The sequence below is a fragment of the Hakea prostrata genome, chromosome 5 (genome assembly GCF_041222555.1).
Source record: "Hakea prostrata isolate BN-2017 chromosome 5, UWA_Hpros_2, whole genome shotgun sequence".
Lineage (NCBI taxonomy): Eukaryota > Viridiplantae > Streptophyta > Magnoliopsida > Proteales > Proteaceae > Hakea > Hakea prostrata.
The window spans coordinates 5,616,128-5,628,999 of NC_142604.1; the positions used below are offsets into that span (position 1 = coordinate 5,616,128).

Consider the following 12,872-nt stretch of genomic DNA (forward strand, 5'->3'; position numbering starts at 1 on the left):
ACAAAACACGCATCAAATAGTTTTTTAGGATGAATCCACAGATTTCATTCCACAACCAAACATCTAATTTTCCGGTGGTGTGCTCTTCGGTTTGGGCATGGGAATACTATGAGGCTAATGCTTGCGCTGATAGTTCACAGAGCTAATATTTGCATAGATCGAACTTAAAAATCCAAACATTGCCTGACAGGGGGTTTAAGAGCACAACTATTGCATCCCCTTTAATTACCAAAAAAAATAAAATTTAAAAGTTTGGTGGATAAAAATGAGATTAGATATTACCTCACAGAGCGGTCCGTGTAAACTTTCCTCTTTTCGTTTTCTTCCCGGAAATTAATAAAAGCATAATTATATACTGTTACAGCAAATGCAGAATGCGCAGTAGAGTAGACCAGTATGCTTCATTTTCTTCTTCTTCTTCTTCTTTACTGACTAAAAGAAATAAAACTATCGAAGACATGAATATCCAAAGAAATTCCATGAATTTCAATTTAAAGGAGGCCAAATTCCATGGATTTCGATCAAATTCTTAACCTATATTGTCATTAGAGTGCAAAAGTAAATAAATAAAGCAATGCCAAGCTCATGTATTCAGCTTTTCATGGTACTTGATCAACAATTTTAGAGATAAATAAGCATCACAATCAATATCAAGCCTTGCAGCCTTCATCTGTTGGGGTCTTTTGCAGGCTAGCAATAAACTCATCTTTGAAGGAAGTACTATTTCCCCAAATGATATTTTAATTCAGGCCTTGAGAGAGTCATTGGAACACAATTCTATTGTTCATGTTTTGGATCGATCGATTCCCAATGCTGCTGCTTTAAATGCTCCACAACTTTCATGGGAACCTCCTCCTAGGGGGTTGTTAAATTAAATTTAGATGCCGGTTTTGAAGGATAGCAAGGGAGGCTTAGGCATCATACTAAGGAATCACTCAAGAGGCTCAGTTGCTGCTGTTTCAATCCATTCTTCTTTCACCTCACCAATGGTTGGAGAGGCTCTTGGTATTCGAGAAGGATTTCTAGTTGCAGCATTGGAGGGGATAGATTACATATTAGTAGAAAGTGATTGCCAAGAGTTAATCAAAATTCTAAAATCTGAAGTTTCATCCCCTTTTGATTTGAGGAATATTTATCACCTTTCCTCTTATTTTTTGTCTTGTAATTTCTCCATTATTCCAAGGGAATGTAACTTTGTTGCTCATTCTCTAGTTGGGAAGGCACTTTCCACCTCTTGGTTGTTAGATTTGTGTAAATCTTGACTCCTTGTTTTCTTCCTGTCCTTTGGAATGAAATTTGGTTCACCAAAAAAAAAAAAAAAAGAAGATGAACAATTTTAGGGGTAAAAAAGCTTTACGATTTGGAATTTCAGTAATGTTCAATCTCATGTATTCAGCTTCTTACCATGGGTACCTGATCAACAATTTCAGGGGGAAAAAAAGCTTTATGATTTGGAGGATTACAAGAATTTCAACAATGTTCAAGACCAGGATTTTTTTTTTTTTTTTGGGGGGGGGGGTGAGACGAAAGTTCATGTATTCAGAGCTTACAAAAGGTATGTTGATCCACAACTTACAGCAAAAAAATTGAAAGCTTTAAAGGCCGGATGTTTGGTTATAGCAGAACCAAAACAGATACAGCAGAGAAAGGGATTTTCAGTGTTCCCCCCTAATCTGTGACTGCTCCTCTTCAGCTCTCCAAGCAGCCTGAGGTAAACAACAGACACTACAGCTTAATGGCATGAAATAAAATAAGTGAAAGCGCAACAAAACAGTAAGCAAGCAACTAAACTGGCAAAAAGTAAGCACTGACATTACTAACTTGCCTTGTCACGTTGAAGTCTCGACAAGTGAGGACGCAAGGAGTTCCCCAAGCTCAAGCCTCCCCATGCTTCTTGCAAATCCCTTGCCCTAGCTTCTCGGAGAGATGCAAAGCCTCTTTCCTGATCTCCTCCACCAGATTGCTGGGCAGCAGCCAACTTCTCCTTTTCAAGTCTTGACTGGTGTTTCACTAAGATTTGTTCCAGTCCAGCTTCATTTTTCTCAATATTTGGATATCTCCTCCTTCCTTTCATTACTTCTACTTTTGTACCGGGTCCAGTTTTTTCTCTCTCAAGTCTAGGGACATGTTTTATAAGTATCTTATCTAAGCCCTCACAATCTGCAATATTGATTCTTCCTCTTTTTTTCTGGGTCTCATAATCGTTTCCTAATTGTGCCTTTTCACTTACCAACCCATCGACTCCTTCATCTAATGCTTCAGCTGCATCCATTTTCTCCTTTTCCAATGGTAAGCACTCTGTGGGATTGGCCACAGCCAACTTCCCACCATCAACTTCATTGTTTGAATCCACATTTTCTTTACCCAATTTTCTCCCTTCTGTTAGATGGTTAGTTCTTGTTTTCCTGGCTTCTTGAACCTCTTTTTCAAGTTTTGAGACGTGCTTCACCAGGAACTTATCTAAGCCTGGGACATCTGGTACATCTTTTTTCCTTTGATGGTTCATCAGCCCCTCTTGGTTACTTAAGAATGCTCTGTACTCCTCTTCAGATGCTTTTCTTGAATTTCTTTTCGCCTCTTCAATCTCCTTCTGTAGCTTTGATGAATGCTTAACTAGAATACTTCCCAAGTCTGGGACAGCTTCAGCTGAACGTACATTGCTGACCACATTATCTAGTCTGTCCTCTGCTTCCTTGGCTTCAGCAGACTTTCTCTGCTTTGCTTCTTGTACCTCTCTTTCGAGTCTGGACATGTGCTTCACCAAAAAGTTATCCAAACTTGGGAGTTCTGTTCCAAGTTGTTTGCTTCTCGTCTGCCCATCCATGAAGTATTCCATATTTTGTCTCCCTGATCCATAGGAAGGCAGATTTCTGGTGGAAGAAATAGTCCCCAGGTCAGCAACATAATCGGGATCATGTTTGTTATTTTCCTCTTCCATCAGAACAGCATTTAACCCACAAGTTGCAACTATGGTAGCAAGAGAAGCAAGCTCATCCTCACGCAGGCACTTGAGCCTGTCAAACATCATATCAACTAGTTTCACCATATTGGTATTTTGGGCTAGCTGCTGGATGTTGCTCTTTTTTTCCCTCAAAGCATCTGGCATGCCCTGTGAAATAAGATTTTCTTTATTAGATTCAGGGTCTCGTTCATATCCACTTTCTGATTCACATTCTAAGGATAAGTCTGGTAACTCTTGATTTGTTTCATTTGTATCTGGATTCTGACTGATTTTTCGGAGAAGATCCTTGAATTCATCTTTATTCAAGGAAGAACGGAAATGGGCTAGACGGATGAATGCAGTCCTGACTGCTGCTGCAACTTCTTTATCTACCTCAAATGCAGTTTCCAAAGATGCTGTAACCGCATGGGTAGTAGATCCTCGTCCATTCACCGAGGATGTATCTATTTCACATGGCTTTCGAGGGCAATCTTGTCTGTCATACATGATCACTCCCATTGCTGTTGCTACCTCAAAAGCTTCAGCTACATTCTTCTCTGCTTTCAGCAAGAGGACTTGTGCTTCTTTGCTTTCAATCCTGAGAAAGGAGAACAACAAGATGCTCACAAGACATTGGTGGATTTTGGCTTCTTTCTATTTTCTATGTATTATTATTATTATTATTATTATTATTATTATTTTTTGTGTGAGGCTGTTGGGGGAGAGGTGTTTAAAAGAGAGGAAAATAACCAAAACTCTAATCAGATTGAGCAATAATGAAACCTGGCAGCTCCAAGTATTCTACACCAAGAAGCTTCAACCAGTGCAGCTTTACGAGCTTCCACAGCCTTCTGTGCAGCCTCTCTAGCTGCTATTTTTTCTCTCAGAATTCTACAATAGTGAGGATTTGAATCACCCAGAGTTTCATCAAGAGTCAAACTCATGCCATCTACTTTCTGCAAAAAGAAACTCCATTTGATGTTTATTGACTACTTCTCATACCTGTTGATCAAATAAATGAAGATGCTTACTTCTAGGAAGGATATTATTTTAAGGGACAATCAAATACCTGCAGAAGCTTTATTTTCCTCTCTAAGTAAGAGTCTGTCTTTTTCCGAGGAAACCAGTTGAGAGGAGAACTTTTACGGTGTGAAGGCTTCTTAATCTGTGTTGTAGATTTGTTGACAGCATTTAGAGTTGAATGGCCAATCTCTTTTGACGCTCTACTCTGCAATAAAGGGAAAAAGTTAAGGCAGGATCTCAGTAAGAAGCAGAAGAAAAAAATTTGTTCAACCCAAAAGAAAGTTGCATTTCCAGCAGCAGTTTGTATTTCATTTCTGCACATCATTGGACATACCACAAAGCAAACTATGCAACCAGAGAAGAGCTCAGAACATATATTAGAATCAAGAACCATTCAATCCAGAGGTTTCCTCCAGTCCCTATTGCATAATGCTTGCATATATTATCCTGCAATGTCAAGATGCTTGTCCATTCCCTTCACCAGTGAAAGCCACACAGATCCTTAAGCTTCAAATCCAACGATGATTTCCATCAGCTGTAGCATGACAGACCTATTCTATCAAGAGGTCCACCAAGGATCTGGAATTGTAGAAGGCAAGATATTTCTTTGTCCCTTCAAGCCAATCAGAAGAAGATGAAATGGTAGATATATTCACAAAATCTCATTTCAATTCATCCTATTTTTTTCAGATCTGGGAAGTGTTATGTTTCCCAAGGATGAACCTGTGGACAGTTCCAATAAGTTTTCATTCTTGAACAATGAAATGACTCTTTGTTCAAGAAAATGAGAAGGCTATTATTGATCTGGGGCTAGCTGTCTTAGAAGTGGCTATTCTCTTGTGCGATTTCTAATAACAAGTATAAAGATGGATCTGTCTTGTCCATGGCATAGATTTCATCAAATGAAAACTTCTGGAGCTGTTGCATTCCAGCAGTACTGGGTAAAAAGTGGTAAACACAGCAGGATGCATTTTATCTTTGGCTGTGCTTTCCAAAGTCTGCACCTTTTCAAAGTCAGTTAAATGCAAAAGGGTCATATCTTCTAACCACCAGGGACACAAATCACATGTAATTTCTACATGGAATTCCACCTAAGCATGTCTGACACTTCTAAATAGGACTCAGTTTTGATATTCCTACACCCATAAAAGTGAAAGCATCTCAGACCTGGCTGAACTTAGGAATTGTAACCTTCAAATTTCTCAAGAACAAATGCAATGCTTAGAACTACAATTAAAATTTACAATCAAACTGAAAGAGAATACCACCTTGTTCAGATATGTCTATTTATATGGGCTTAATTAATACACTTGTTTAAGCAATTAGGACAAGCAGAGTTCATGGACATTGACTACAAAAATTTGAAGTTTTGCTATATCATAAGTTATACTAGATAGAAAAAAAAGAACCATCATATGTTTTGTATGGTTTCGCCTTTCAAGTGTGATAATGTAGCTAGGCCAGCAAGACTGACTTAACCTGCCCATTTATTAACCCTTAGTATTGCTTGTGCTCCGTTTCATAGTAATTTTTATACAGTAAATATTCAACATCATCCATTCAAATTATTAGAAAATGGAACTGAACAGTGAACAGATCTGGACAACCTATTAAACCTTTCGAACTGCTGAATCCTAAAAAGTAGTCTTGTACATACCTTTGTAAAAGGCTATTTTCTCAAGATCCCGAAGTTCCAGCTTGGGATATAAAGGTCTCTTAATTAGTATAGGCCAATCTGCTGATTATTTAGGAATGACCAAATAACAGGTGCAGTCAGAGTCTTGACTCAAATATGATAAATTTGCTCCAGGGATGAGGTATAAAGTGCCTCGCACAAGCATCCACATGCAAACTAATACATCATAAAGGGGTTGAAAACAAGGAAAATAAACAAAATTTGAGGACTGTAAAAATCTTTGGCTATCAACTCCTGCTGACTTCACTTGTAAGTTCGGACTCTTTAAGTTCTATAGTGTAATTTCTTGTTCGTTCAAGTATCACATGTCCATGTTATTCCTTTTATTTAGAATGAAACCACACAATTAGCTTTCCCCTTGGTCTGTGATGAAAATTTATTTAGCAACACTCAAAAGTTCTACCAAGCAAAAAATCTGAATTCCATTTCTAAGATGTTTTAAAAAAAAAAAAAAAGAAGAATCTTAGCTGTTGAGAGTGGAGACAGTGAAAAAAAGTCGGAACTCCAACTTTTTAAAATCTGAACCTGATAACCTACATTAATTCATTAAAGAGGATTTTATCTTAGGGAAAGTTTTTGTGATAGAGCACACATTTATGAGATATTATTCAAAGAATAAGAAGCAGTATTTGAAGACACAAACGGCAACAAAGATTGAAAGACACAAAATTGCTGATTCTGAGTCCTAAGTCTTGATAACATCACTGAAACTGATTTCATTGACAAAAGTAAGGTAAACGGTTAAATTGAGAGCAACTGATGGAAACACTTGGAATTTGTACTAAACACGTACAACAATGCATCTTTAGATATTCTTTTCTAAGGTAATAAAAAGTAGATTGACAGAAACCCTAAAACCCTAATCTGGTTTGTAATCAATCCGTACCTTTCCAAGCTTCGTAGTTATAGTTGCAGAGTCTTCCACATTTTCGGCTTTCCTCTCTGGATCAACAGGAACTCCGTCGCTTTGCTTTCCCAACAGAGGAAGAGACCCTAAATCCATGGCGGAACTTATCAGATTCTGGTACAAGAAGAAGATAAAAGATTCAGAAAACAGGTCCAAATGCAACAGCTCTGTGAGAAGGACGATTTGACTATGCTGCTTAACACTTGTGCGCAAATTGCGTCGTTCTATACAAATTTGGAAAGTTGAATGAGTTCTGGGCGTTACAAGAACAAATGGAAAAGATTTGTAAAGATACACTAGATTATCACTGTAAGAATTTTCAAAGAGAAACTATCCGTTACAAGGCGATTCCTTGCTCCAACGTTCCGATAGTGGAGAGAGATATCCGATGCATTTAGGAGCATCGTTTCACGGTACATCACGTGTCTCGCTAATGTTGATTTGGCGCATCAACTAAAAGCCTGCCACTATGGTAGGCCGTACAACTGACAAAGTAGCCCCTCTAACTCGGAACCGGGTTGGAAAATGTAACTTGAACCGGTCGGAGTGTAAGCCTTTTATCACGTTCCAATAATTAGGATTCGGACCAACGCAAAGCTGTTGTAGTGGTTGAAATCAACATTTCTTAGTGAAGCGGACCCAGGTTCGACTCTCGCTGAGGCATATTAATATCCCCATCCCCCAGTTTAATAAAGCCCTTTTGTACAAAAAAAAAATATAAGAAAAAGTTAAGAATCCGTTGTATCCAGGAACCGGTGACATTATTAACCGGACCACTATAAATTTACACACAAATATATTCAGGGACTAATATTTTGTCCATTTCTTGTAGATATGTGACATGTGTCCTAATATTACATCAAAAGATTAAAGTCTATTTATAAGTCATATCATTTTTTTAAAAATTTAATCACAATTCTATTGATGTGACTTATAAATGTATTTCAATCATTTGATGTGATGTTATGACACATGTCATATATTTACAAGGGAATGGACGGGATAAAATTTCTGCTTTCAACCTTGCACCTAGCAACCCCACTTTATCTTAATATCTCGAAAAAGAGATAAATTCGATCTCCTTAAGTCAGCTAGTAGGCCTAAATATTTGCTTGGAAATTTATCCAGTCCATTCCTGGCCAAAAATGAATTATCAATTTCCTTATAGATGTGTGAAATGTGTCTCAGCATCACATTAAATGGTTGGAATCCATTTATAAGTCACATTAAAGAGTTGTGATTAATTTTTTTTAAATGATGTAACTTGTAAAGAAACCTCAACCATTTGATGTGATGTTGAAACACATGTCACACATCTACAAAGAAATGATGATCTATTTCCTTGTCAGAAATAGACTGAATATTAGTTTGTTGGAAACAACAGTTGCTCTTTATGTAAGTTGGGTAGTGATGATCAAGTTAGTAGCATGCTCCATGTCAAACTACACATCCTCTCATGTATAGATGGAAATCATATGGTCTGGATTAAAATGACAAGGTTGTGTTTGTAAAAATGATTTTTTAATTTTATATTGAAGGGTTTTATATTTTGCAAATTTATGAAACAAAACCCTTGACTCAGCTTTATTCCCCAAATTCACAAGCCCTATTTTGAAACCCTTGATTTTGCTGACAATTTTCTTATATGTTAGTTAGAGGTTAAACATTGCTGGCCACTACGATATCTTACCCTAATTGGCTAATCCCAACAATTTCTTACCCTAAATCAAAGCATTACGATAAGTTTCGTCCGATTTCTTTAACACACCTTAGAGATTGGTTTTTGTACTTGGCAACCTTGTGAATCTCCCATTTCTCGATCTTAGTGATTTGCTGCTGACGATTCTCCCATACCTTAGTCGAAGTTTTGTACCTTAATATTGTAGGTTTTAGGGTAAGAACCAGCACATAAAGTTTTCCTTCATTTCTAGTTAGAAGAAAATTTTCTAATTTATTCTTTTTCCAAATTTGTTTGTGGGTTAACTTGAACCTTAATATCTCAAGCGTTCTTTTTTTTTTTTTTACCTTCAAAATTTATAGGTCTGTTGAGCTCATGCTTTCACTTCAGCTACCTTGTTTTTTGGTAGCTGAAGAGAAAGCATGAGCTCAAGAAACAAGTGTCTCTGGATGGGTAGAACAACTGCGAGAGAGTCGTTATGTAAATTTGGAAAAATATGTGGAGTCGTTTTGTAAATTTGGAAAAATAAAAAATTTGCACTTTCACTTAAATTTCTATATTTGGTTTTACAACCATTAGATATATTTTCTTACACGTGTCATGATCTGAGTGACTTGGTGCAAGCAGTAGCCGTTGTGGCAAATTAAAATCCGCCTCTCATTTTAAGTCAGTAATAAAACATCATCAAATAAGGGACACAAAAGCATACTTTTATTGTGGGAAGGAGGAAATGAAAAAGAACATACATTGGATTTCATGGACTAGGAGCTGTCAATCAAAGCACAAAGCTTGTCTAGAAATGAAAGATCCCTTGCTTGATAATAAGGCCCTTCTAAGGTTGCTTGGAGATTATGGTCAAATCCAATCTCTCTTAGCGAAGTTTCTTAAAGCAATATACTTCCCAAACACCTCTTTCTTGGAGGCCTCTATATGGAACCAATCCGCTTGCGCGTGGAGGAGTATAATGAAGTGTAGAGGTGTCGGATATCAAGTCTTAACCTGAGAGGATAGGTGGGTCCCAACAAAATCAGGTTCAAGATCAACCCCCCAAGTGGATGTAATCTCACGAAGGAAGAATTTATACTGGGTGTGGGTTCGAAAGGAAGAATTAGAAATTCAAATTCCACTTGTATATTCTTAAGAAATCAAACCATATGGCATATTTCTTTGCCCAGAAGGCACTCACGGTATCGTGCAGTCGGAGTGGCTATGTTTCTCTGAGTGGTTATTAAAGTTTTACTCGGCCACTTCTAAAGTACGCTTTCAACAATACTTTTGTATGTATAGCCCAATTGCTTTCTCTATTCCACAAAGACCTTAAGCTACAATAGCCATTGGATTTTGGAGCTTGAATAGTTATTTAAGATTGATAAGATTAGAGCAAAAGAACTTATTTCTATGGATTTCTTTATATACTGGTGTCTTTGGAAAGCTAGAAATGATATTGTTGCTAGCGAGTAAAACGGTTCGGCCATTATCCACTCCATGGCTTCATAATCTTATTGTAAATGAAGGTTTGAGCTCTTCTTTCACTTTGCAATAAATCACTTATTTATTCAAAAGAAAAAGAAAAAGAGAAAAAAAGAGCATAAGGTGATGAGCCCACTTAAAAGCATAAAGGTCCTAAGCATCACCCCCACATATTTCTCATTGCCATTAAAAAAAATGCATTAGGTCCAAACTAGAATTCTTTATTGCTATTTTTTATTGGTTTTCGTCTTTCAACCATAAACAATTTTTTATAATTTCTATGTAGGTAGCCGACTCTTATCTTTAATTAATATATGTTAAATTAAAAATAAAAGAAAATCCCTAACTCAAAAAAATAATAACTAACAATAAATTAAAACTCAATTAATATAAGTTGTTGGCTAATTAATTACTCTACTTCCAATCGTTGTCTTTCACTCTTTCTACCTTTAATTACATGGACCACGCATATTTTCATTCTTCAAAGGTCGTGTATTATAAGAACACACTAAACCCTAAAATACATAAACGTGTTAATAATTTTTTTTCTTTCTATCTTTCTATGCTATGAGGAAGAAATTAGATAATAAAAAAACATGAAAATAATATATAATATAAATAGAAAATTTTAAATAGAAAATATGGAATACAACACTACCTAGATACGTGACATACGTCACAAAAATTATAATTAATTATCGTTCCATCTCTCTCAAAGTTAAAATTTCATCCATAATGATATTCCTATAGAATCTTGCACCATCTACATGAGTGCAAGGATCGTGTTAGGTAACATTCTTAGAATCATACGAATCTATTTATCCAAAAAAGAAAAAAAAATCATATGAATCCTGTTTTTTTCTAGAGATTTTTTTTATAATTTATCCATATGACATTTAAGACTTTATTTAGTCGTATGTTAGTAGAGTAGTTGAAAATTATACACATAATCTTTGCTGACGGGTTATTTTCGGTATAAAGACACCTTAAAACTATGTTAAATTGGCAATGATTTTTTCAAAATGTCTTTTAAATTTGTTCATTAGTATACTCCACTAGAAAATTTTGTTAAATTATGGTAACATAATTTTAAATTCCTAAATTATCCTTACTTTCTTGTGATTTATGAAAAATTGCAAATTTTTTTTTTCCAATGGTGGATCTGGTCTTGAAAATTGTGAAAATTGATGCTTTCGTTTGAGAGAGAATTCTTCCACACTCAAATTAGTGAGTGGTAAATATATACCATCAACTTATTTGAATTACAACTTATTTACAATCAAACTCTTCAACTTGTTGATACTTTAACTATAATTCAAATTCTTCTTGATCGATTGTAGATTGAGGACAGAGTTAGTTAAAGTGGATTTGGATTTGAATTTGAATTCAGGGACTTATCCTTTACACCATGCCAAATTCGGTTTTGGTACCAAAATGACACCCTTAAACAGCGGGAAGTAGGAAACATTCCTTAGATCTTAATAAACTCCTAATGGTCCAACCATATCAATCTATGTTATAATTCGAGTTATCAAACCAACTCGGATTTCAAGTCAATTTTCGGGACTTATCCTTTACACCATGCCAAATTTCGGTTTTGGTACCAAAATGACACCCTTAAACATGTCAGGAAGTAGGAAAACATTTCCTTAGATCTTAATAAACTCCTAATTGAGTCCAACCATATCTATAATCTATGTTATATTTCGAGTTATCAAAACTCAAACTCGGATTTATAAAAGTCATATCCAAATTCTCAAATTTAATTTGGACTTAGTCAATGTTTATCTTATTGTATTCGTGTGAGTGATACATTGTAAATCAAACTCTTGTAGAAAATTCAAAATTCAATTTTATAAATATTTACTAGATACAGTTTGAGTGTAAGCAAAACTCATCGAAAAACAAGAATTTTTTTCTTCTTTTTGTTGATTGAAAAACGAGTGTTGTTTAACCCTAATTCAAATACTTGGAATTCAAATTCAATTAGATGAGAAGTGATAAAAGTTAGGGTTAAGTTCAAGGTAAATCAAAACCAACTCGATCCTATAAAAAATAATCAAGGCGGGTTTAGAGAAACCCCAAGATTGGATAAGGGCCTGTTTGTTTACATGAAATCCGAGATTCACTTTTTTACACTAAAAACGTAAATCTGTAATTTATGGGTAAGTGTTGAAGAGTCCTCTCCGAACCCCCGTGAGTGATTCAATAGATAGCTTTGCTTTCACCCACTTAAAACGTACACTCTAAACGTTTGAGATTCAGGTAAAGGGTGAAATCCAGATATTTCAAAAAAACTATACATTTGCACATTCACAAAAATCACGTCAATCAAATAGTTTTTTAGGATGAATTCAGAGATATTTGAAATCTCTAGACTTCATGTATCATCTCCCGATGGAGAACATTCTGTGCTCCCCGGTTGGCTTTATAATCACAAACTATATGGGACCCACAAGTAAAAAATAATAAAATATTTTACAAAAAAGAACTCATCATTCTATTCCTATGGGTCCCCTGTAATTTGTGGTCAATAACCGTGTTTAAACTATCAGGGAAGATGATCCGGACTCCGTGACCTATTCCAAATCTTCTGACACCCCTAAATTCATCCATTTGGATTTTCAAAATTTAACTTGGAATTGATCAATTCTTATCCTATTGTATCCGTGTGTAAGTGATGCACCATGAATCAAACTCTTGTACAAAATTTCAAAATTTATTTTTATAAATAAATACCATACGCAATTTGAGGTAAGCAAAAACTCATCAAAAAATCGAAATACTTAAAAATTCAAATTTGATTTATCCTTATCCTACCCTATTGTGACCGTGTAAGAGATACAATATGAATCAAACTCATTATATATAATATAAAATTAAACTCTTTTAAATATATAAAAACCCTTGTACGTCATCGGGGCCGTTGAAAAGGCATCAATCAAGGCAACGTGTCTAGTTTGAGACGATTATCAGTTGGGTTGAAGTGAACCTCGTCGGTGAACCGGTAAAATAAGTCGCGATATTCCGGGTGAGTCGATCGAAAATATCGTTGAGGAGATCCAAAAGTGCGAAAATATCGGCAGGAGAAGTGTCTTATCGGAGCCAGCAAGTCTAGTAGGGACCCACTTTCGCATAAATAGAAGAGGAGAAAGCC

At 35.8% G+C, this 12,872-nt stretch overlaps 1 protein-coding gene across 3 annotated transcripts; it reads right to left on the reverse strand.

Moving 5' to 3' along the window:
- Positions 1-1,349: 1,349 nt before the first annotated feature.
- On the reverse strand, positions 1,350-6,925 carry LOC149014633 (myosin-2 heavy chain-like protein). Of its 3 annotated transcripts, none has more exons than XM_089156865.1 (5): positions 6,547-6,925; positions 4,011-4,169; positions 3,725-3,897; positions 1,822-3,539; positions 1,350-1,706 (listed from the first exon to the last, which is right to left on the reverse strand). In XM_089156865.1, the coding sequence occupies exons 1-5, from the start codon at positions 6,661-6,663 to the stop codon at positions 1,690-1,692; spliced, it is 2,184 nt and encodes a 727-aa protein (XP_089012991.1). In that variant the 5' UTR covers positions 6,664-6,925; the 3' UTR covers positions 1,350-1,689. The 3 variants fall into 3 exon arrangements, with proteins under 3 accessions (XP_089012991.1, XP_089012992.1, XP_089012990.1); XM_089156866.1 differs by having other exon boundaries at positions 1,813-3,539; positions 6,547-6,924; XM_089156864.1 differs by having other exon boundaries at positions 1,351-1,706; positions 1,826-3,539; positions 6,547-6,924.
- Positions 6,926-12,872: the final 5,947 nt, after the last annotated feature.

Coding starts and splice junctions, on each gene's coding strand:
- LOC149014633 (XM_089156864.1), bottom strand. CDS start 6,663: ATGGATTTAGGGTCTCTTCCTCTGTTGGGAAAGCAAAGCGACGGAGTT. Junction 4,170..6,546: donor TAACTACGAAGCTTGGAAAG/GTACGGATTGAT, acceptor CCTTTATTGCAG/AGTAGAGCGTCAAAAGAGAT. Junction 3,898..4,010: donor GGAAAATAAAGCTTCTGCAG/GTATTTGATTGT, acceptor TTCTTTTTGCAG/AAAGTAGATGGCATGAGTTT.